The following is a 24,352-nucleotide window of genomic DNA, read 5'->3' as shown; positions in this document are numbered from 1 at the left end:
AATAGACAAGGACAGGACATATAGAGATAAAATATATAAAATAAATTAATAAAATTAGGTTTTGCAAGTGTTTCATGAGAACAGGTCTTATAATTTGTTGACGTATACATCTATAGGGCTGTAAAAAATGGCACTTAAGAGTGCTCACAATCGGCCTTTGAAAAATATTTAATTTATTTATTTAAACACTCAGAGGCCATTTAAGAGAAAGAATTAGAAGTATAACACATTATAATGTGAATTATAATATATATATATATATATATATATATATATATATATATATATATATATATATATATATATATATATATATATATTTTTTTTTTAAATGTCTCAAATTAAATTGGTTGTTTGCATGTTCTCCCGGTGCCTCACAACGCGCATCGGAAATCTAGTCTGTATACACGATACCTATGGGAATACCAAGCAAAAAAAAGAAGGAAGACGACGAGGAATATGTGAATTTCCTTTGTCTTCTTTTTAATAACATTTTTAATAGAATTATTTTATTTATTGCCTTTTATTTTAAAAATGGAGCGCTCAACGTAGGAACCGTTTAACGTAGGAACCGTTTCGTGCGTAGTGTGTTTGGAGACGAGCCCATTTAGTATGCACACGCCTAAATGTTAATGTGTTTGTGTTGCCGAGCAAATTTTTGCCGTTTTATTTTCTTTAAAAAAGAATATGTGAATTTCCTTTGTCTTCTTTAATAGTGGTTAAGGTTAGTGGTTAAGGTAAGGCGAACTGTCTGGCGACGAAGTGTCCGGCGACGAAGTGTCCGTCGACGAATTGTCCGTCGACGAAGTGTCCGGTCGACGAACTGTCCGGCAACGAAGCGTCCGTTCGGCGAAGCGTCCGGGGACGAAGCGTCCGGTGACGAAGTGTCCGTCGACGAAATATCCGGTCACGGAGAAACCGATGTTTGTCCACCTCGCTGTTCCCTGCGAATGGCTGCCAACCAATTCAGAATTCACTCTGCCGCCTGCCCACTATTAGCTGGGATAGGCCACAGCAACACCTTGACACTTATGATGATAAGCAAACGTAAAATGAATGATTCTAACAACATTTGCTGTAGTAATTAAATTTTAGTGGAATCTAAGACATCCTTAAGTAACACCTCAGGTCCCAATGGTTCTTCAAAATGGCTTGTGACTTGAATAATACTGGCAAAGGAATTACAAAGTTATTATTTTGGTTGTTTTTAAGGCAAGCGAGTCACCTTCTTGGCCTGAAGAGCCCTTTGGAAGAGGCGTAGAAATGAAGCAAGGCTGAAGCGGTACATGTTGTTGATCTTAGACAAGTCTGTGATGACAAAATACATCTTGCTGGCACTCTCCGCAAGAGGTAAGTAGGCACCTCGTTCCTGAAAACAATACATACATGAACATGAAAACAAGAACAGCAAAACAAAAGAACAAGGACACAATTATAAATAATGTAAGTAAAACATTGCTTCCTTAAAGTTGTCAGTTAAAGGCGCTGTAAAGTGGTACATACTATTTTACATCTTGTGTCATGTGTATGTCAAACATGCCATATATTCCTCTATTTTCACTCATTTGGGTATGTTAGTCAAGAAATATGCACTAAATACATGGAATGAAACTTGAGAAAATATGCAGGTGATGGTAGGACAGAGTTGCTGTGCATGAACAGCTAAAAATGTTCAACCATTCCTCCTATAGCCCAAAGGCCTGAAATAATGAGGAAAGATGAATAGTGTTTAATAATCAGAGAGAAATTGCACGCACAAGAAAGAGTCCAGGGAGCAAACAATTGGCCCCATTTCTCAAAGATGTGTTTAAAGGAACACTTGCAACTACCAATGTTCAGCATATGCAGCTGCCCAAGGGTGCCTGAAAATATTCATAGTCTAGTTTAAGAAAGGCAAAGCAGTGAGACATAGGGACGATATATAATGTTTGGCCTCAGTGGTATGGATCACTACTATGAGACTGGTCTTCTAAATGTGTGTGCTTACCTGGTCCAGAAATGCTTGAAGCCGGTGTGACTCTAGTAGAGACTCCTGGATAAGCGCACTGCTTGCTTTGGTTTGGTTCAAACTGTCTATGAGCTCCCGGTTCTCCAAAATATTCCCCTGTGATGTAGCCAGGGTCTAAGATGAGGATTGGGGAGGGTGAAGGGTTTGACAGAACAACATGATTTGTTATATAGCATGTACTGGTGTATTGAGACCATTTCATCTGAGAGGTTAATCGATTAATGAAACCATCTCAGACACATATTTGAAAAAAAAAATGAACAAAATATATTCAAAGGCAGCCCGTCAGGCGAGTGGTTAGCGCGTCAGCCTCACAGATTTGTGGTCCTGGGTTCAAATCCGGGTACTCTGGTTTCCTCCCACATTCCAAAGACATGCATGATAGGCTGGTTGGACACTCTAAATTGCCCCTTGGTATGTGTGTGAGCGTGAATGGTCACCCGTCTCCTTGTGCCCTGTGATCGGCTGGCCACTGATTCAGGGTGTCCCCCTCTTCGTGCCCGAAAGTCAGCTGGGATAGGCTCCAGCACCCCCCACGACCATTGTTGTTTATTTGTGTTTTGCTATAAGTATTTTTGTGAAGGCAAACAATTCTCACAACAGCTCCCCTGTTTTTACATTGTGTTTTCCAAGCACTTGCCCCCCCTTCAACGTCCGCTAAATAGCCCCAACATAACAAGCATTTTGTTTCTTTGTTTATGATGTACCTCCAACAGTGTCTCCTCTAATAATGCAAGCTGTATCTTCTTGTCTTCCTCTTGTTGAAGCAGTCTTGTTTTCTCTGTCTCTAATTCTGGTTTTTCATGTTGTATTGTCAACGCTAGAAGCTAATCACAAACATAGGTACAAACATTATCAACTGTATTCTCGTGACACAGTTGGACAAAAAAGTGTGATAATGATAGAAGTACAGTGGTATTTTGTTTTCACCTGGCCTTGCAGGCCCGCCCTTGTGGTGGTAAAATTGACCTCTGTAACCACAGAAACCGCATCAGGGGGGATGAAGGGGGCAGGATTGCGAGTTGCCAGGAAGAGCCGGAAGTCCTCATTATAATCAATAACCTTGTCTCCAATCTGTACAACATATCTTGGGCCTGCGTTCAAGTGCATTCACATGTGATATAAAAGGGAAAGAGATGAAGGATTCAGTTTTTACCTATTCTTAAAAAAACAACTCTAGATTGGCCTTCACTTTTTGCAGCCACAAAATATTCTTAAGCCTTCAAAGAAGAATAGGTTTTGACTTTATACGCTAATTCCTTGTTTTTCACAGATAATGTAGACATGGCCACGATAATCGAAAAAACGCAAAGTAGGATCACCCCTATTATTAATTACTACATACCATACTACAGTAATACCTTGACATACGAATGCCCAAACTTATGAACTACTTTGCGATTTTTCGGTTATCACGGCCATGTCTGGTCTACATTAATCGCGATACTCAAGGGATTATTGTATTTGTTTAAAGATAAGTGTTGAAAATGTATGAAGATCTTAAGAGTTTTGTGCTTATATGAGATATAGAATTAAAATCTTTTTCAACACAGGATTTCTAGATTTTTGTGGCTGGGATAAAATTGGTCTCAATGATGTAAACCAGGGGTTTGCCATAACCACTGGGCTACTAAATTTAATTCAAGAATTAGAGACGGCCTGGTCGTTCATCAAAGACAGCCCCTTTCTTAGTGTGGGAGCGTGAGCATTACTTGGCAGAGCCACCTGATCAATAGCTGAAGGTTGGCTTCTTTGATTATACCCAGGTAATCCTGCAGATGGATGCTGCCTCTATTTTTCAGTTTTGAAGCTTTTTAATTTACTTGGCAGTGTTTTTAAATACTTTTCATTGATTCAATTTTTGCAGGCTTGTTAAAATTTAGAATAAAGTATTGTTTTCAATAAATTCCAAAGAATTTTTTTGAATGTTTATTATTATCATATATATTATTTTCAAGAGCATTGTGGATCTCAGTTAAAAGTATAAAAAAAAGAAAAAATATGTTACCTACCATTCACGACAAACAATTTTATGGCATAGTGCATTTTGTAAGTGTACCTTGTGCGATTAGGTCTCTCCGCAAGAGTGGGTAGAGGACTGGCTCCACTTCATCCATTTCTTGAATGATTAGAGTTTTCCCAAATCTGACTGCCAGCTCAAGGGCAGTCATAAAGTTACTATCCTTTATGGACAGTCAAATGTGAGAATTTTATGGATTTCAGAGGGGTGTTAAACAATTTAGGTAATAACTAGTATGGTACTCTAAGATTTGCAACTGACTTGCTTTATAAGTACTAACATTCCAAGTATTGTTTTGTCCTGTGCCAAATAGGAAAGTCTTCATATTACATTGTTGTTGCATACCACCATATAATTCTCATTGAAACTATTTGTCGGATCTGTTTGTGGGCTGTTCTAGTATTTTCACAGTGTTGCTATTCTGCTTGACACCACAGAAATGAACAGATATATTGATAAATGTATTGAGACTGGCAATTTATTACTTGTGTTAAAATGTCATTCGAAACAACAATCATATTTTTCTGGAATTAACTTAAAATTGAGTTGGAATGCATCGTTGACAGTTATTGTCAAAGGAACTTTAGGACATATTTACCTGTTGATTGATAATCTCAAGTCGGTTTTGTTTGAGATGTGTACAGAGCCACTCTGTGGCTCCGGAAGAAGGATCAATGAGAAAAGGACATGCAACACTCTATGACAGAGGAAAAAACACAATGTTTAGTAATTTTAGAATTATTTGACTGAAGATTATAGTTCAGTAGGAAACAAGATGTGCACATAATTGAATGTCAATTGACTCCTTATGCGATGCCTATTGGTCACGGCCACCAATATACATATGGGAATAATTCATTTCAACTTCTATACTTTTTATAGCTTCTGTTGTATTACTACAGCACATACAGTTGTGTTCATAATTACTCAACACCCACTATAACTCCCAATATAGATTTGTTGTAAAATTGTTTTTTTTAATGTTACTAAATGACAATTTGTCAGGGTCTCTCGTTTTTTTTTCTCACCTCTTAGTGCCGTTTTTTGGTGATTCTGCCCTTGGTTTGAACTTGTATGGTAACATTTCCACACAATCTTTTTTTTCGGAACTTTCTTCCTCCTGGGACTTACTTTGAATGTCATGTTCTTATAACTTGTCGACCAATAGAGACAACAAGTCTTTAATAATGTGTTCCATTGTGATAAACGCCCTTTTCCGGAATCCTTACCTTTGATTACTCCATTGGTTTCAATTATGCAGAGGCAAAGTTACATACATTATTATAATTGTACAATTTCAATATTTATGGATCAGTGTGTCTGGATAATTTATTTTGGAATATTCTTTGACAAGATTCTGTCATTTAATTAGTGTGTAAAAACTTGTAATTGTCAGGCCCAGGGCCAGAATGGTTGCATTTGTCATCCAATTACAGGTATAGCATCTGATGAGCTAAACAGTGGCAGGTGCGGCTCATCACAATCACAGAGCTATTTAAGCCACCCAGAGCTGGACCACGGCGTTGGATCGTCTTAATCAGTTCACTGTTAAGTACCTTCTTGAATTACCTCCTTGTCTGCCTTGCCTGATATCCTACCTCTTGTTTTGTCCCCAGGACCTTGACCACGCTCACGACCACGGACCACGGACCACGATCTCGACCACGCATCTCGTAGCTTTGCTTTGCACCCCTACGGACATCTCGGCTATCGACCTCCATGCTACGCAAGACGACGCCACTACGCTTCGCCCCTTGTAAATTCGCCTGGCCCTACCCAACAAACACTGAAAATAAAGAGAAATCGCTACTAGAAAAGCTGTCTTTGTGCCTGCTTCGGGACTTTCAGCCCATGATCGTAACAGTAATAATAGGACTTTGGTCCAACACGGCAGTGGAGATTGAATAATTTTGAGCACAACCGTACATTATCAAAATAAACATGTACATAAATGTAATGAGGCTACACAAAAAGTAAACATAAATATCTTAGGTTTTAAAGTAATATTTGAATTTTAAGAATTGATGTTGGGAAGGCATAAGCACAAACGACACAGACACATTGGAGCTATGGTGTTGCAAGTTCTTACCCGTAACTTAAGCTCATTGATCTATAAGACAAAAATGGAGAAGAATAAAAAAAAAACACAAAAGATGAACAATGCACATATGAGTAACAACAGGCTCAATGCAGTTTTTTGGTGATTTTGAATAATGTATAAAAAAAAGAAATGAAAATCAGTGATGGGATAAAGAAAGGAAGGCAAACTAATGTAATCCCATAAAACTGCATTTTGATAAGGGCAAGATCATTTATAAACACAGAAATAATGTATACAAATTGTATTAACTGGGGAAAAAACAAGAATAGCAACAAGTTCCTTACCTGTAGTATAACAATAGCATTCTCCATTGAGAGTTCATCAGAAGGCAGCCCTTGACTCTTCCAAATCAACTGTTCACTCTCCAATGAGAGAAATGCCCTGAAGTCAAACTCTAGACATAGAAACAGTCATAAATCAAGAATTTAAACGTTTTATAGCAACAAAAACTGCTAAATGTTTGTGTAAAAAAAACGATTTTACATACTGCAGCAGTTCACAACCATAAATGTACCATTTTTGAATTTCAGATTTCCCTTTTTTAAAACAAAATTGTTTTTTAAATTTGCAAACAATTCTTTAACGCCTGCAAGCATATTATCTTTCAACTAACCAGGCCAAGAATTTCCTCTGAGCAAGTACATTTGGGGTGATATATATATATATATATATACCATGTCTTTCCAATATAAAATAGGTTTGTTAGGAAACATTGAATGTGGATTTAAGTTTAGAAATGCTTAATTGGAGCATAGCGAGGCATCTGAGTTGCCTCGAACTTCCTTAATAAATCTTCAACCATTTTCTAGCTAAAAATGGCCTGCCTCACTGCACAAAGACATAATGTTTTGCCAAAAGAATGAAGACCTTTAAAAATTGTTCAAGACAGATACATTTTGTTTTCACGTCTCTAGCTGAAATAGTCAAGTATACTGATATGTTTTGTCTATACAGTACTGAAATGATGATTGCCAAAAACACAATTACTTTCTAGCCCAGATCGAACCATCCAGGTTTCCAGACAATGTCGACGACGATCTTCAGGTGCTGCAGACAAATATGTAATGAAGGCTGCAGCAAGCATGGCCCTCACAGGGAGTGTATCTAACTCATTTTTTATATCCAACATCTAATGAGAAGAGACAAAAAAGGAGAAATACCTCAGAAAAAAGTTAATGTATGCCCATGACTCAACTAGCTGAGGTCATACATTACATTATTGTTCAATACTATTTCAATTTCCCATAGTAATCTCATACTGTGATTAAAGATCATCATCTCAAGTTCTATAAAAGAAGCCTTTATCATAACTAAAATACTATTTTTTTACCATTACTATGTGGCTGTGTAACTTTGTGTGTAATATACAAAAATACCTTGCTGACATTCCCTTCAACATATATTTATTCATTTTCAACACCTAATCATTAGTCTTGTCAGGGTCACGGGGTATGAGAGCCTATCCCAGCTGACTTCAGGCAAAATACCTTAAATTTGTTGCCACTCAGTTGTCAGGGAAAGAGAGCCATACAACCATTCACACTTACGTTCACACCACCACTGAGTGGCAATCGATCTTACACAGACCACACCTTAGTCAGGCAATGAACCGTCACCATTATAGACCCATGACAACATAATTATAGTATCAAAAAAGCTATAACTGCTGTAAAGTAGGGAAGTGTATTGCCTTATATATAAAAATACAATTCATAATACAATTCCCAGGTCAGAATTTGATTCAAACACGATTATTTCCAAAACTACACTTTAAGACAATGGTTGCGACTTTTGGATATCACTTTAGAGAAACCCTATCGAAATGGACATAGAAGTGTGTTTTATTCCTTCATTCATTTTCCGTAACGCTTGCTCTGAATTTATTTCTGAAAGCTCATTCAGCACTAAAGTAAAAAAATTTCTGTTTTATATTTGAATGACATGTAGTACTTCATTTATAAAATGTTCTCTGTTGTTAATGGAGGCTTACTCTGGTGCCAACCAGCTTTAGTCAAAGCATGTTTAAAAACAGGTTTTCAAATAGGAAAAAAATATATCAGTTTAAATTTCAGGTATACTGTGAAATATGAACTGTATTCTTATATTTAATCTTGCACCTTTCTGCACTTTTATGAATTTAGTCACTAGAATAGAATTTTTACTGACACCTACAGGTCAAGGCCTGTCATCACTTTGTATATAACCCACCCCTTTTGTGTCCCCGCCTAAAGTTTGTCTCCGCCTAACTTCTATTAAATACCTTCCCCGACCGAGTGAACGGCGTATCTGGATGGGAGGCCTCGAGGTGGTCGCTTGGCTCTGTCGAGCGCTGACCCCTTCTTAGGAAGGGTGGGGGCTAGCCAAGGGGGCTAGCCAAGAACAAAGGAAGCGGACCGAGCGGCGACCATTTTGAGAGCCATCGAGATGGGGCCTCCTGTGCAGATAACCTCCATTCGGCCGGGAGCTAAAAACTACCACGTGTTTTGCTGTTTCCTCTGTATGAAGATGATTGTCGAGGCAACCCAGCTTTGACATTTTGGTGCCTGAAACCCGAGATTCTTCTCTGCTTTCCGGCCACGGCAGATCGACAGAAGGATGGATGGCTTGACGTCGGCTACTCCAGCCTTGAGAGAGGGCGATCTGGCCTGCTGGCCCGGGAACAGATTACGAATTATCCTTTCGTACAGAGGAGGCACCAAAAAATGGTAAGGCACTTTTTAAAATTAATTTGTAGAATCTAACCCACCAAGTCCCAAAAAGAAAAGTTGCGTATACTCTTCTCTGTGTGTCGGAGATTCTTCTTTCTGTGTGTCGGAAAGACATTTTTCTGTGTGTCGGAATAATGTTTAAATAGTATACAGCACGATAAAAGGCTGTGTGTCGGCCAATCTGCCTGGAAAGCAGACAAAATGGGAGGTAGCGCCTCCCCGCGAAGGGACTTCGAGGGTTGTGTTAAAAATATAGAAGAAATATATTGTCATACAGTGCCAAGATAATGAAAGAGCTCGATATAAAAAAAAAAAAAAAAAGAAATAGAATAAAACTATAAACGCATGCAAGTAACCTTCATATGAATAGATATATATATAAGTACGCTATGACGCGTTCATAAACGATATAAGTATGATTGCCGCGAAAAATAGGAGTTTAATCGGCGAAAAAGAATATTTAGACGGATAAAAATAAGTATTTAAGAGAGGGTGAATTGGAACAGGATGGTGGGGGGGGTTGAAAAGCAGACCACATGTGAGAGGAAAAATGGCCGAGCCCACAGACAAAGAGAAAAAATGGCGGCGAGCCAACTGAAGTTAAAACTGCCTTTCTTCTCCAGCCCACGTTCTACTAACCCAGGAAGATATATATATATATTAGGCCTGTTCAGAAACAGTGCCCCCCTTGCTCAGCCCACTCCTCGTGCCAGGTTCCACTCGCAGGGGCTAGGAGCACGAGGGGGGGGGATTGGGGGACTGGAATGCAAGAAATCTCAGGTTACATCTCACATTCCACACGATGAGCAAGGAGGAGCAGTGATGAAGAGACATGAGCAGAGAGAGTAATAGAAAGAAAATAAGACAGAAAATTGACAATATAACATATTAGTGACAAATTATGGGTCCTCTAATAAACACTGAAATTTATCATTAGGAAATGATTAAGAAATTGCTAAGTAGAAGGTTAGTTTCTCTAAATTTTAATTGTGGTAAGAGTGAGCTACAAAAAATGGCTCTTATATTAAATAAGCATAGTGCTTGGAGCAGAACAGCAATTCAACAAGTGCAATTTAGCTATCTTAGCAAATAGAGAGGGATTTGCGATTTAGACTTAAGGATTAGGAACCATCCAAATTATTAATGATATCAAACATGAAGACAATGCAGAAATGGCATTGATCCAAATTATTAGGTAAATTGTAGCTGGCAAGTTTAGATAAAATAATTAATTTAGGATAGGCATAATTTCGCTGAGATGCAATAAACATCATGACTTGTGACCAGTGCACGGGTGGCAATTCATTGTTTTGCCCATCAACAGGTGGAATATGCTTTAGCGTGGTTCATATTAATGACTATTAGAATATTAATTGCATTAGCATCAAACAGTTGATGTCAACCAAACAACATTGACCTATTTCCTTTTAGAATGACTTGCCATGACACAGCGAAAGGTGGTTAGCTGCCAAGAAGCCCCAGGACTGGGGATGGCGCTCTTCACCAGTGATAAAAAAATTGCAGACCACGGATGTCTGAAAATGAGTGAGCGTGAATGATTGTTTGTTTGTCCTTTTGTGTTTTTGATTGGCCGACCACCGAGATATGATCAATCGGTTAGGTATCAAGGTGGAAAATGATTTAGCAAATTGGAATCGATTTCAGAATTTGCCAATAAGCCGTTTCACGGATGGCAACGCCAAATTATGGAAAAATATTTCGTCCAAGGAAATTTTTAATGAAAAAGCAGCAGTACTCCAAATGTGAAATTTGAAGTGGAGAAACAAATCTGCTATGCAAAATTTGGGAGCACTGGGAAAAAACAGACAGTGCTTGATACCAAATTCCAAAGTACTATTGATTTATTGTGATAATGGCATCCAAATTGTGTTAACAGAATAATTGACTGAATTGAAAAAAGGTTCCATATTTCGTTATGAAATCATTGCGCCTACATAACGAGGTCAACCGGACAACAAAATATGGACATCCTATTTAGTAGACCATACCAAACGCCATTATTCACTACACGATTGGAACTAGAGGATGAGGCTAATCTGGCTATCTGCATAAAAGAAAAAACTTTAAAGGAACACACTGAATTTGGGTTAGCAGGAGGAGACTGTGCTTCCTAACAGAAAACAGACTGGACCAACGGCGGTCCCGGGAGCCTGGGTGCTCAACACACGCGTTCCTGACCAAGAGCAGACATGAAAATAGCGGGATCCATTTTGTGCACTATAAGAAGGTTCTCTCAGTTGAAACGTTTATAAGAGACAGGTAAGATAAAATTTTTGACGTAATCAGACGAAATGGCAAGCACTCAAATATTGATTGGAAAGATTATTGCTCGGGGAGCGATGCTGTAAGCCATGAGGAACTTTTTATATTGGTTTTATTGTCTCCATAAAAAAAAATAAAAGCGTTTCAATTGAGACTAAACCTTCTTATAGATAGTTAAAGTAAACAATTGAGATTAGATCTTCTTACAGATTTTTAAAGTAAACAATTGAGACAAATCTTCTTACAGATTTTTAAAGTAAACAATTAGAGAGAAAATAAACTACAATGGATAGAAATGTTACTAGATTTTAATTTTATGCCTGACTATTGAAAAATATTGATTAAGAAAGTTTTATAGGAGATGATTGACAAACTCCAAAGACAATTGAATGTTACATTTGATAAAAAGACTACTAGATTGGGATATTTTGAATTTCAAACAACTGAGTTTAATATGCAACGCGATACACATTCTTAAATGAATTGGGACTTGATTAGTATGCATTTTATAAGTAATGAGTTTTAATTGCTTTAAAGGATACAATTATGCTAAAATATTAACCTTGACAAACAAGGGGTGATTACAATTTAGTGGGTTCAATTATATTCAGAATTATAAATGTGTGCATTTTGTTTGTGGATATTAATTGATGTGAATTTAACTGTTACAGAGAACGGGAAAGCTGTTTTCCTGAGGAGAAAGCAGCCTGGTTTACTTTTTGTGTTTTTCCTATTTTTAGTATGATTAGTTAATTTGTGTAATTAGAGGAAAGGGAAAAACAAATATGGTTCTTGATCTTAACAAAGAAGCAGTGATCATAATAGAATACCAGCTAGCATATTTGATTTTGACTGATAAGGCATTTAAATTTTCACAAACTATAGTGATGGAATAAGTAAGATTGTTGCAATTTTTGTTCATTGGGGTATTAAGCCCAACAAAATAGCCGTAAGCAAATGTTAAGCACGTGTTAAAGACAACGACAGAATACAGCAGCTAAAGCAGCAGCGCAAACACTACACAGCAGCATACACAACAACAAAACTGAGCCGATCTCAAGAACAGTCAGCAGACGAACTGTACAAAGCTAAAGGCCTACCGTGCCTACCAAAAATTATTCCAAAATTGAGCCATAAATGCCTCAAAAGGGAGGAAGATATGATGGACATCGAAATACCTACTTTTAAAATTTTTGAAGGAACTGTTTAATTTGTTATTTTATTGATCTGTAAAGAACATGGGATCTCCAGAATCAGCTGGAGTAACAATGGAGCTCATTTTGCAAACAGCATAGTGCAAAACATGGCAAAACACCTAAGTAGAGCGAACAAATGGTACGATAAAACCAAGGCTTGAGAAACCATGGGGGAGATAAATAAGCAATGGCCAGAACGCCTAACACTGGCCAAAACGTATATGAAGATAGTACCAACTAGCTCGGGATTAACACCTTTTTGAGATAGTTCATGGAAGACCATTCTAACTTCCTCTATGGGAAGAGTAACCATGACGAGAGACTAAGGAAGGAGAGAAACTTATCCAAAGAACATGTAAGCTGCCGTGATCTTTTTGTCTATCTTGCAGGAGGTGGTGAAGCCAGGTGACTGGATCCTGATCCGAGTCATAAAAGGAAGTCCTGGTTCTCTCCACGATGGGAAGACCCATTCGTGGCCCAACTCACCAACCTCCATAGCAGCAAAGATCACTGAAAAGTCAAAGTCGATTCACCAAGGTCGGTTCAAGGTCGTTCGAGACAGGTGACTCTGAGTGGACTAAGTCGGACGGTGTCAAAACCCTTGTCCGTGAAGAAACTCATCTGACGTCTACTCACCAGCCACGAGCACCCCTCACTTAACCCTGACCTCCCATAGACTTTGCACCTCTATACAGAAGCCACAGTGAAAGCTGTTGCCACCCACATCACAGTGACTGGACTGTCAGTGACTGCACTGTCAGTGACAGCCTGGGCGTGTCTGAACGCCCCGCCCACAGAGACTCGAGTTGGAAAACAAGTGCAGGAAACGTCCTGCCTCATCACTGGAAAGGCAGAGCCAAGCGGTCCGCTCTTGGATGGGGACCCAACCTACATCAACATCGGGGTTCCCCGCAGCATATCAGATGAGTATAAACTCGCTGACCAAATTGCACGACTCCAGAACAGGACGGAGGAAGTGTTTGCAGCCATCCATGAACAGAGCTGATGGCCTTCCAGAACAGAATTGCTGTTGACATGCTCCTGGCAGAGAAAGGTGGCGTGTGCTCCATCTTTGGCGACCAATGCTGCATCCCGAACAATACAGCAGCTGACGGGAGTTTAACCAAGGCCCTGGAGGGTCTTCGATCCCTCAACAGCAAGATGAAAGAACAATCTGGAGAACTACTATGAAGAAGACGTGTGGTATAATTTCATGGTGTTCCAGAAAAAACTGATTGTTGCGAATGAAAGTTGTTATGTGTGTAGCCGTATACCCATTTCCACAGATCCTGACATCCTGAATTCACTGGGTCGAGGCGTCACATTTAAATCTGCAGTCGTGCAGATGGTCTAAGATGCATTCCTTTTAAGACGAGTGAACATAACAGTAAGATATCAAAATCAGTGCAAAATCAGTGCAATTCAAACCACGTGATTCAATCTGGTGCGATGATGTTCCTGTTGACCAAAGGTTGTGGTCCATTCCCCCCCAGAAAATCATGTGTAAAGACATTGAGCTGTTACATGAGTGTTCATTAACCAAACTGTCAAGGCCCTACAGGGTATAGCAGATGATTTAAAAGCCTTTAGGGAAGTTGCAGGACCGATAGTCCTGGATCTGATAACAGCCAAAGATGGAGATGTGTGTGCCATGATGGGAGAACACTGCTGCACCTTCATCCCAGATGAAACCAGTACATTACTCGTGCCGTAGCTGAAATAAAGGCCCTAGTCAACACCATGGCCCAGGATCATTCAGCCGTAGGTGTATCATTGTGGTCGTGGTTAATAACCGGGTCATGATTCTCAATTCTGTTTAAAATTGCAACCTTGCGGTTTTTGCTACTGTTCTGTATTTTTTATGTGTGTAATCCCCTGTATGAAAGTTATGATTCAAAACACAATCCAGCACACACTAGTAGGTTATAGTGACACAGTATCACCGCATGACAGACCATACTGGAGATTATCGCTTTCTTTCGAAGTGTGACGAGTCCTCTATGCAAATGTGTTTGTCTTGATTTAAATATTGGGTTCGCTCATTAAGAGTGACGTAGAGGAATTTTTACCACTGATTACATCATTTCTCGCCTCTGCTTTTACATGTGATTTTGTTATTTTCCATACCCTGTTGAGTAACTGTCAATGATATTTGTATTCTAGAACCTGGAGGGGAGGGATACAAATTGATATGTTTAATGAAAATTCTTTCAAGTTACAACAGGGGGGAAATGTGAAATATGAACTGTATTCTTATATTTAATCTTGCACCTTTCTGCACTTTTATGAATTTAGTCACTAGAATAGAATTTTTACTGACACCTACAGGTCAAGGCCTGTCATCACTTTGTATATAACCCACCCCTTTTGTGTCCCCGCCTAAAGTTTGTCTCCGCCTAACTTCTATTAAATACCTTCCCCGACCGAGTGAACGGCGTATCTGGATGGGAGGCCTCGAGGTGGTCGCTTGGCTCTGTCGAGCGCTGACCCCTTCTTAGGAAGGGTGGGGGCTAGCCAAGGGGGCTAGCCAAGAACAAAGGAAGCGGACCGAGCGGCGACCATTTTGAGAGCCATCGAGATGGGGCCTCCTGTGCAGATAACCTCCATTCGGCCGGGAGCTAAAAACTACCACGTGTTTTGCTGTTTCCTCTGTATGAAGATGATTGTCGAGGCAACCCAGCTTTGACATATACATACTAACCACCCAGGGCCAAAAGACAAAAAATAACGTATTCAAGCTATGAACATCAACAAAACGTAGGTGCAATAATACTGAGGAACATTGGTTTTGTTTGGGAATCTAAACTTAAAGTGTTATAGTGTAGTATTGACTTTAGATTCTGTTGAAGGAACACAAGTTGGTCATTATGCTTTGCTTTCAGGACACTTATCTGCGCAGTTATTTTGGCAGATGGCAAGGCGTGACTGCTCCGTTCTTACTAACTACTGGACGGGAGTGCGGCCACTGTATTTTTTTATCCACTATGAACACACGTGTAAAGATCATTTCAGACACATTTTCAATCGATAAAAGAATTGCACAACGTAACATCCCGATAAAGTATCTAAGAATTGATGTTTTTTTAACATCCTCACTACACAGTGTTAAAAGTGTCACAAATCAATGTGATAGCAAACTTGCATAGGACACTGTAAAGTGTGTGCATCAGGTTAAATGAAATGCAAGTAGACAGTAAAGCGATTTTCTGGAAGTCAGTGTGTGATAGAATGAGTGTGTTTGTGTGTCAGGAGGAGAATGAGTGCTTTAATTAACACAAGGACAAATGCTATGGAAAGAAGTTAAATAGCCAAATAAGTTACCCGAGACACAAGGACACATCTTTTTGTCAACACAAAGCGTTTTGTGCTTCAACTTTACTATAAAAAGGCTGCTATAGCAATGATAGATGCAATACTTCACGTGACCTGTGTATTCCACCGCTTGTGTTCTCCATCCAGTTGGGAAATCAATTGCTGCGCAGCATTGATTGTGTCTTGAGCTTTTGCCACCTCAGCCTCCAGCTTAGCTGCCTCTGCAGTGTGGCACTGAAACCTGACAGAAACAATGGCACCATGATTTAAGTACTTTAATGCAATTACAACCTTATTAAGATCGATAAAAATATTTTGACTACAACAGATTTTTGCAAAAAATGGCAGTGTTCTTTGTGTGTATCAATGGCTATCGTTATTTAATTTAATAAAATGATTTGAACAAAATTAACTAGTCATAGTTAAACTTTCTTTTTATTCTTTGAGCATGTTCTTCTCAGTGTGTCATGTGATTAGCTGGCAACCAACTCAGGGTGAACCCCTTGCAAGGATAAGTAGTACGGAAAAATAATTCATATTTAATGCAACTATTGAAAACTTCAAGAATGAAAAAAATGAGGCACATTTATGTCTGTGGGAAGCAAATTATAAATATACAGAATGCAAAAAATAGAGAATTGGTAAGTCGCATTGATAAATATTGTATTTTATTAACCTTTACTTGATTGCAATAATAACGGTTCAGTAGATTTAACAAGGGTGAATGGATCTGTCCTTCAGGTAGCCATGATTATTTATATCCTTGATGACAATAATAATGGGCAGTGACAGTGAACAAAAGGTAACAACAAATTTGTTCAAGGATGGCAGAATGATGCATTGAATGGACATCTCACAATGTGATGGCTGAGGTTTGAGTAACATGCCAAACACCTAGTTGCTCTTCATGTCGTCAAAGTCAATTTCCTCAAGGTAAGAATGTATTATTTAGGTGGCGTATTATAGCAACCCCAGTAGCTAAGTTAGCTTCTGCAAATTACTTGCCATGAAACAAAAACATTTTTTTCTGATTACTCCGACACAGGAAGGGAGGTTGTTTTAATACTAAAATAATTTATGATTATCCAATTAAAGTTGTTTCATCTTAGTTTGCAACTATGACAGAGCCTATGGCATTAGATAGCTGCCACAATTCCATAAGAGTAAAGTGAAATACTGCAAGCGTAAAATGTGTTCCTTAAGCGTATAATGTGAAATACCACAAGCATAAAATGTGTTTCATACATGTAATATGAAATACCACAAACATACACTTACACTTGTAATATGCACTTCATTTGCGCTTGTGATTCATTTCATATTCTCAGGTAAATTATAATTGGGTGCTTACTGTCAGATATTAACAAGAGGTGTGGACAACATGCTATATATTTTCCATTTCCATTTTGTTGTATATAAAAAAGTTAAGTACTTACATGTGGACACAATGCCGTGATATTTTTAATTTGCTGGTCAGTTGACGTCATTGTGGAATAGAATGTGACAGGACAGTAAGCATTCAATCCAAATTTGTCCTGCATTATGACTTCTGAATGGCTGAGAACAGCGGCAGTCTTGTAATATGAAGTCAATCGCTTGTGCAAGTGACCTGAGTATCTCAAGCCGACACTTTACAATTGTGGTATTTCACATTAGGATGAAGGAATACGTTTCATGCTTGCAGTATTTCAAATTACAATTATGGAACACTATTTACGCTTGTGGTATATCACATTACGCTAATGTAATTGTGACAGCAATCTAAGGCCAAAGAAGCCCTTGTGCTCGATCTCCAACAATCTACTGTTGTAAGATTTGTTTTATTGTAAGCACCTTCCATGTAATTTCATTCCTACGTCGTATGAGGCTAAGGTCAGAAATTGTCTGTTCTTTATTCCTCCCCAAATTTGAAAAGGAATTAAATTTATTTATGCTATAACAAAAATATTTCTTTTCAATGTGGTAATCCCAATCCTAAAAATAAAAAGTCTTCACACAGACGGACACACACAATCCAGCACAAACCTTTGGTCATTTCCCTAAGCAACCTTAAATAAAACATGAAATAATATGAAACTCAGTTTGAAAATTCTGAATTTGAAGAAGGTTCATACTTCTCTTTGAGTTCAATAACCCTGTCTCCAACAGAGTTGAGAAGGCTCTCAAGCTTGTTCTTTCGAGTTTCAGTTTTCCTCAGGTTTCTGGACAAGCACAATACATCATGCTATCAATATTAAGCAAGGCTGACAGGTTGAAAAACAAATCAAAATACAGGAAATACTATTTAAATCATAGTCATATCACATACTGTAGAATAAATTGAGGGACTACCTTCTTTATAACAAAAATGATTATGAGTGGCAGCCCAACCCCCAACCGAACTGTGCATTTCAGACACAGAAGATGAGGACATTGCTGGGTTTGTGTATGATTACTCAAAAAGTAACTTTCTATATTTTCTAAATTTCTAACTAAAGTACTTCTATAAAGCACAACAAATAAATAAAGCATGCCTGCTAGCGCCTTAAATATCTCATCTCATTTTCTGAACCGCTTTATCCTCATTATGGTCGCGGGGGGTGCTGGAGCATATCCCAGCTGACTCCAGGTCAGAGGCGGGGGACACCCTGAATCGGTGGCCAGCCGATAGAAGGGCACAAGGAGACGGACAACCATGCACACTCACACCCATACCTAGGGGCAATTTAGAGTGTCCAATCAACCTACCATGCATGTTTTTGAAATGTGTAAGGAAACCAGAGTACCTGTAGGAAACCCACGCAGGCCCGGGGAGAACATGCAAACTCCACACAGTTGGACGTGACCTGGATTTGAACCCAGGACCCCAGAGCTGTGACGCCTACGCGCTAACCACTCGCGTCACCGGGCTGCAGCCTTAAGTATCTGATAAATATAAAACTTGCACATCCAAATGAGACTGTGCCACGAATGGATTAGATGATTCAAAAGCTTCAAAATTGCCATGCTGAACAGACGATAAGTAGCCAAAGCTTTTGTTGGCAACCTTCACATGAGCGGAAAAATATCTCGTTCCCACTTTTCATTTTAACAGCGTAGCATCATTGACTCTTACAAATCATATTTCACTTCATATAATTATGAATTTTTACCTGTTTCTCCAACAACACACAAAATTAATTTCTCAACAAATTTGGTACAGTGGACGAGTGGTTAGCGCTTCGGCAGTTCTGGGATCGAGAGTTCGATACCAAGTGGGTCCTCCCCTTGTGGAGTTTGCATGTTCTCCCTGGGCCTGTGTGGGTTTTCTTCAGTTACTCTGCTTTCCTCCCACATCCTAAGAACATGCATGGTAGGCTGGATGAACACTCAAAATTTCCCCTAGATATAAGTGTATGCGTGAATGGTTGTCCATTTCCTTGTGCCCTGCGTTTGGCTGGCTACATATTCACAGTGTCCCTCACCTGGTGCCTCTAGTTGGCTACGATAGGCTACAGCACCCCCTGCGAACCTTGAGGGTAAGCAGTTCAAAAAATTGAAAGAAGGAATGCATTAACATGGTGCATTTTAATAGACGTAGTAATGTATTTGCATAATCAAGTGCGTTCGGTTTTGCTCGTGAACTTTTTGTAAACGAGGCTCTACGTTTACTGATTATACTTAATACAAGAATGGTTGCTGCTTTAAAGGTATTAATATGATATTGTGAGTAGTGTGTGCATGATCTCACTCCATTAGTACAGCCTGCTCCCGCTCAAGTGGCTCTATTCTCTGTAGGACAAGAGAGTACTGGACATTTGCTTTGACCCAGGCAGCTAGAGGCGCAGCAGCAGCACTTGCACGTTTTGCATTCTGACCATGGACAAAGGATCCCAAGTCACAAACAACATTGTATCTGTTAATTAGAGTCATAAATATATTCGTATACATAGAGGGGTCAACCGACCTTGGGGTCAAAGGAAGCCTTATTCCTTTGAAGGAGGTCTTCCACACTCTGGCGAATTTCAGGGGTGATATGTCTGGCCTCAAACGTTGCTATGTCCTCCCTCACACCACGCTTAGTAAGGAAGCTAAGAAGATGAATGGGGATATATAGTGAGAAATTAGTAAACATTTGAAACAAGGGGAAAACTCTGAATGACCTATGTAATTTGTTTTTATCAGTATTTTAAGTCCAAATGTCAGTTGAATTAGTCCCAGCATTTGAAACTGTCATTTTGTTTTGATCATCACCTCTGTGTGCATCATTACATTTTTCTAATGTGACTACCTCAGCTCACCTCTTCATGCTATTCCAGGAGGTGTCGAAGGTACCCATCAGTCTCAGGACCCCTTCGAGGATGTCCCTGATGATATCAGGTGGCATCCGGAGAGAGCGGATCTCAAACAGTGCTTCAGGCTTGATGTTTCCCACTGCATGCTTCGCCTCATCTACCAAAGGCTTTTGTGGGGAAAAAAGCAGATGCATGTGATTGTGCCAAATCCACGGCACAACACCTTAACCTGATAGCTTACCTTTACTTCTTTTAGTTCATCATCAATATTGGCTTTACGTTCTTCTATCTTGGAGACTTCTTGAGACATTCTTGCTTGAATCTTTTCCATTTCTGCTTTTTGGTCACTGGCATCCTGGAAGGCAAATGATTAAAATGTTTGTTGAGACAAGCAGACTGTTGAACAGCTGTTTAAAATTTATATTAAACCAACCAAGCTAAGGTTTTGATTGACTTCATTATTTTTCTTGTTTTTGTTCTATTCAGTTAATCATGCACAAGGAAAAGTATATATGAGTGGCTTCACATCTAGGAACAGAGAATACTGTCAGTAGCCTTGTGAATCGTCACGGACAATGAAGGACATGATCACCAACACCACCATCCTGCCTGCCACTCAGTGTACAATTCACAAATGACAATATTGTACAAACCCAATCAGATGTTATACCTGCATAGATGTGGTGATTTCCTGCAGGGCAGAATCAGCCTCCTGTTGTTTAGTCTTGAGCAGCACAGTCTGCTCTGCAGCCCGCATTTTCAACTTGTCAACCAGTGCCTTGGCTTCATTAAATTTAGAAACACCAGCCTGCAATACACATATTAAAGTCCTTTCTCCTTTCCATATTAACAATTAGACTGCTATTAGCATCAGGAATAAATTAACAGTAACACGTCACGATAATGATAAACAATATTAATTCTACTGAACCTTGGAGGTATTGTTTCAGCGTAAGGTTCATTACCCGTGGCCCAAAACCAATGTTCCCTCTAAGCTGCGCGCGTGCGCAATTGCGCACTACTCTCGTCTTCTCTGCGCAGCAGCAATCATATGGCACGCAGTAAATAAAATCCCCAAAATAATATTTTTAAAAAAAAAAGTTTTTTACCCCTTTCCCCGTTTAAGCGGCAGCCAGTGGCAGTAGCTCTGTCCACTCTTATGTTTTTCGTGTTTTACAGCATGTTTTACATGAAAAATTAGAGGGAACATTGACATGCACCTGCTTGTGGCAGGTGTGATACTGGTGTGCCCATAGCGAGCAATGATGATGTCGTGACCGGATGATTCGCCTAAAGACGTTTTGCCGACGGACGTTTGACAGACGGACAGGTCGCCGAATGAACGTTCGTTCAAACAGCGTTTAATGATTAAATACAAATACTAGTATTTGTTAGTTTAATGATTACTAGTATTTGTATTTAATCATTAAACGCTGTTTTCAGCTGGATTTGACCGAATTTGAGAGCATTTTGAGCCGTTTGGCGAATGGACGTATATAGACGTTTTTTTTGCCTCTATCGTGACATCATCGCGACATTTTACCGAGGAATTCACTTCCCTGGTATCGGTTCTAATGTCCAAAGAGCTCCAGTATTTGTATTTAATCATTAAATGCTGTTTTCGGCTGGATTTGACCCGATTGCTGTCATTTTACGGCTCTGTTCTGCTACATCTGCCCGCCCAAGAGTGCTTAATCCCGGGCTGCCATGCCCGCCCAAGAGTGCTTATTCCCGGGCTGCCATTGATGGTAGACTAATAAATTGAGAGTGATGAGCGGCAAAGGGAAATGAATCATTGATTTTTACTATAATTTGGACAACGCCGGCGGCGGGCCGGATTAAAAATCCTAACGGGCCATATATGGCCCGCGGGCCGAGGTTGAATAAGTTTTACACACACGATCCGGGGGCGGGGCGAGCGCGCGAATCCCGTTTCGGCGAAACCTCCGTTCGGCGGAACGTCCATTCGGCGACCTGCCCGTCTGTCAAACGTCCGTCGGCGAAACGTCTTTAGGCGAATCATCGGGGTACCGATGATGTACTCAGTGCGCTCAGGGAGGTTGTCTTTCTGCCCGGACCAACGAAATATTAGAGGGAACATTGCCCAAAACACACTATTTTCAGGGTCCCCCACACGGGAGATCAGTATGAAATACCCCCTTTTCAAAACATGTCCATATATCATCATAAATTATTGGTGAGCTTCATCAGTGGCCTGAAAAAAAGGTTGATCGTGGAAGGTTAACTCCTTGAAATGTAGATCTTGGAGGAAAAAAGTTGGAGCACCACTAGCCCAGGTGTTTTTACTGAGTGCGAAATTGGTGAACAAGTGACTGACCTGACTGAAAACTGAATAGATATAAGATAATTAATTAAACTCACAATATTTTTACAAACTTACCAAACTGCCAACTGAGTTATTGCAAACAATGTAACCTTCAACAATTGGCACCACAATGATTAAAATCCTTATACATGTAATAAAACAAAGCTTCATTGTTAGCGGTCATGTGAGCTTCCTTGTTTTGACTAGAGCCACCCAAAATTAATCATTAACGTCAAAACTTCATTTGTCACTGGTGACACAATATCTTCCTCGCCATTACATGTCTTGACACATCACTTAAATTTACACGCCCTGCTCGACACAAGCGTTGAAGCCCAGTGACATTTGGCCATACATGATGACTAAGACTCTGGTGCTAAAAAACCAATAATGTCAAATTGCATTATTTACCTGCAGATGCTGTTGCCTTGTTGTGAGCTGCATCTGCTTCTTGCTAAAAATTGCATTGTAAAGGTGTAGAAAGGCCATATAATGACTGGGTGTTGCACCATGTTTTTGACATGACTCATGGACCATGAGGAACAGATGGCTAATATCTTCCTGCTCAGATTCTGAAAACACATACAATAACCAGAAAAATACAAAGGTATAATGATGATGATTTTAGTTTCCAAAAATGTTTGTAAAATATCACAATTTAAAACTTTGGAACGCTGACACAAGGGTTTGTGTATGGAAGAAATTTTATGTTATGTAATATTATCATAGCCCAGTGATTGGCCGGCCACCAATTCAGGGTGTCTCCCGCCTGGTGCCCACAGTTCGCTGGGATGGGAACCAGGAACCCCCGCCCCCCTCATGTCCCTTGTGAGGATAAGCAGGAGAGAAAATGACTGAATAATACTATCGTAGTGCTTTTTGAGACGTGACGGTTGTATAAACAACCGTCACGTCTCAAAAAGCACTACGATAACGACTGACGAACACCGAATTAAAATAATGAGATGTGTTGCAGTGTAAAGTAGAGCCACAATGGGAAAAACTTTTTAAAAAAGCTCCATACCTGTCCTTGCCATCTTTTTAGTTTCAATCTTATCCCCTTCATTGTTTGTCTTTTCAAGTAGGAGCTCAGGAATCTGCCAAACACCATTTTTTTGCAATGCATAGTAATAAAGTAAATCCATTCAATTCATACATAGCACTTGACCTGTTTTAAACAATTGTGTGATATGTTAAACGTCAAATATTCTAAAATATATATATTTTTTAAATTGCTGAGTCAGGTTATCCGACCTTCTTCATGCTGTCTTCAGACCATCCTTCCATCCACTGGACTGAACACTTGCGATAAAAAGCCGGATTGCTCTCACAGATGATGGTGAAGTTGGGGTTTGAACAGTCCATGATTAGTACAATGTGGAGATTCTGTAGGATTCCTAATAGACATTTGACATAGAAAATTGAGTCAGAGTATACTTTTATCATAAATAGGCTTTCCTCTTAAAACAAAGACCACAAGTTACATTAGGTAGTGCCTGCCTCTTGATGTTTGTATCATTGTCCCCATGAACATAATTCTGTGACAGACCTAAATAACTAGCTGTCAGGAGGCTTTTTAGTGTTTTGAGTTTAACATTAAGCTATTGAATAAACTCTTTGGCTGCAGATTCAACCTTAGTGACCCTGAATTATTTTAATGGTATGTTGCTCTGTAAGAGAATAGAATAGATGGAAGAAGTTATAGAATAATGACAAGACTAAAACAGCTGGATAGTCTGGAAAAGTATGAATAGAGAAAGAAATATAACCAGATCTATCACACATAGGGTACAAAAGAATGGCAGATAAATGCAGCATGCTCACTGAAGGAAAAATAGTTGTATAGGGGTCCAGTAAATCCATCCTGGGAAGCAGAATCTTTGAGAGGAGAGAGAAGCGGCTCCAGCTCTTCTGGGGTGTAAAGTCCAGGAACCTCACCTTAAATAACATTCAAAACACATTTTAACTTAAATTTAACAATTGTGTAAAGACTTCCAAGGTACAAGATTACATATGGTAAAATAAAAATGTACCAGATGAAAGCAAACTGTTGACCATCTCTAGAAAATCGGGAAAGACAAACTGATAGTCCTCCAATAGGAAGACAACCTGCTGTCCTTCTAGTCCAGCCAACTGCATCACCTG

At 39.3% G+C, this 24,352-nt stretch overlaps 1 protein-coding gene across 3 annotated transcripts in view; it reads right to left on the bottom strand.

The window, feature by feature from the left end:
• dync2h1 (dynein cytoplasmic 2 heavy chain 1) overlaps positions 1-24,352 on the bottom strand; it is a 105,742-nt gene that overhangs the window by 30,552 nt on the left and 50,838 nt on the right. For 2 of the 3 annotated variants that reach the window (XR_013303477.1, XM_077610640.1), the window contains exons 54-74: positions 24,241-24,349; positions 24,032-24,145; positions 23,462-23,604; positions 23,232-23,304; positions 22,619-22,779; positions 20,552-20,689; positions 20,123-20,236; positions 19,888-20,048; positions 19,554-19,677; positions 19,338-19,459; positions 17,743-17,829; positions 15,743-15,869; positions 7,117-7,258; positions 6,414-6,523; positions 6,118-6,138; positions 4,627-4,725; positions 4,068-4,191; positions 2,939-3,102; positions 2,716-2,835; positions 1,988-2,122; positions 1,226-1,369 (exon numbers count right to left, since the gene is read on the bottom strand). Coding sequence is in view for 2 of the 3 variants with exons in the window: in XM_077610640.1 (XP_077466766.1) it covers positions 1,226-1,369; positions 1,988-2,122; positions 2,716-2,835; positions 2,939-3,102; positions 4,068-4,191; positions 4,627-4,725; positions 6,118-6,138; positions 6,414-6,523; positions 7,117-7,258; positions 15,743-15,869; positions 17,743-17,829; positions 19,338-19,459; positions 19,554-19,677; positions 19,888-20,048; positions 20,123-20,236; positions 20,552-20,689; positions 22,619-22,779; positions 23,232-23,304; positions 23,462-23,604; positions 24,032-24,145; positions 24,241-24,349 (2,532 nt within the window). In the remaining variant the exon portion in view is untranslated. The remainder of the gene's footprint in view (positions 1-1,225; positions 1,370-1,987; positions 2,123-2,715; positions 2,836-2,938; positions 3,103-4,067; positions 4,192-4,626; positions 4,726-6,117; positions 6,139-6,413; positions 6,524-7,116; positions 7,259-15,742; positions 15,870-17,742; positions 17,830-19,337; positions 19,460-19,553; positions 19,678-19,887; positions 20,049-20,122; positions 20,237-20,551; positions 20,690-22,618; positions 22,780-23,231; positions 23,305-23,461; positions 23,605-24,031; positions 24,146-24,240; positions 24,350-24,352) is intronic. The other variant, XM_077610641.1, reaches the window with a different exon arrangement.

Source organism: Stigmatopora argus, chromosome 10, assembly GCF_051989625.1.
Source record: "Stigmatopora argus isolate UIUO_Sarg chromosome 10, RoL_Sarg_1.0, whole genome shotgun sequence".
NCBI classification, from domain to species: Eukaryota; Metazoa; Chordata; class Actinopteri; order Syngnathiformes; family Syngnathidae; genus Stigmatopora; species Stigmatopora argus.
This window is presented reverse-complemented; position numbering and strand designations above follow the sequence as displayed.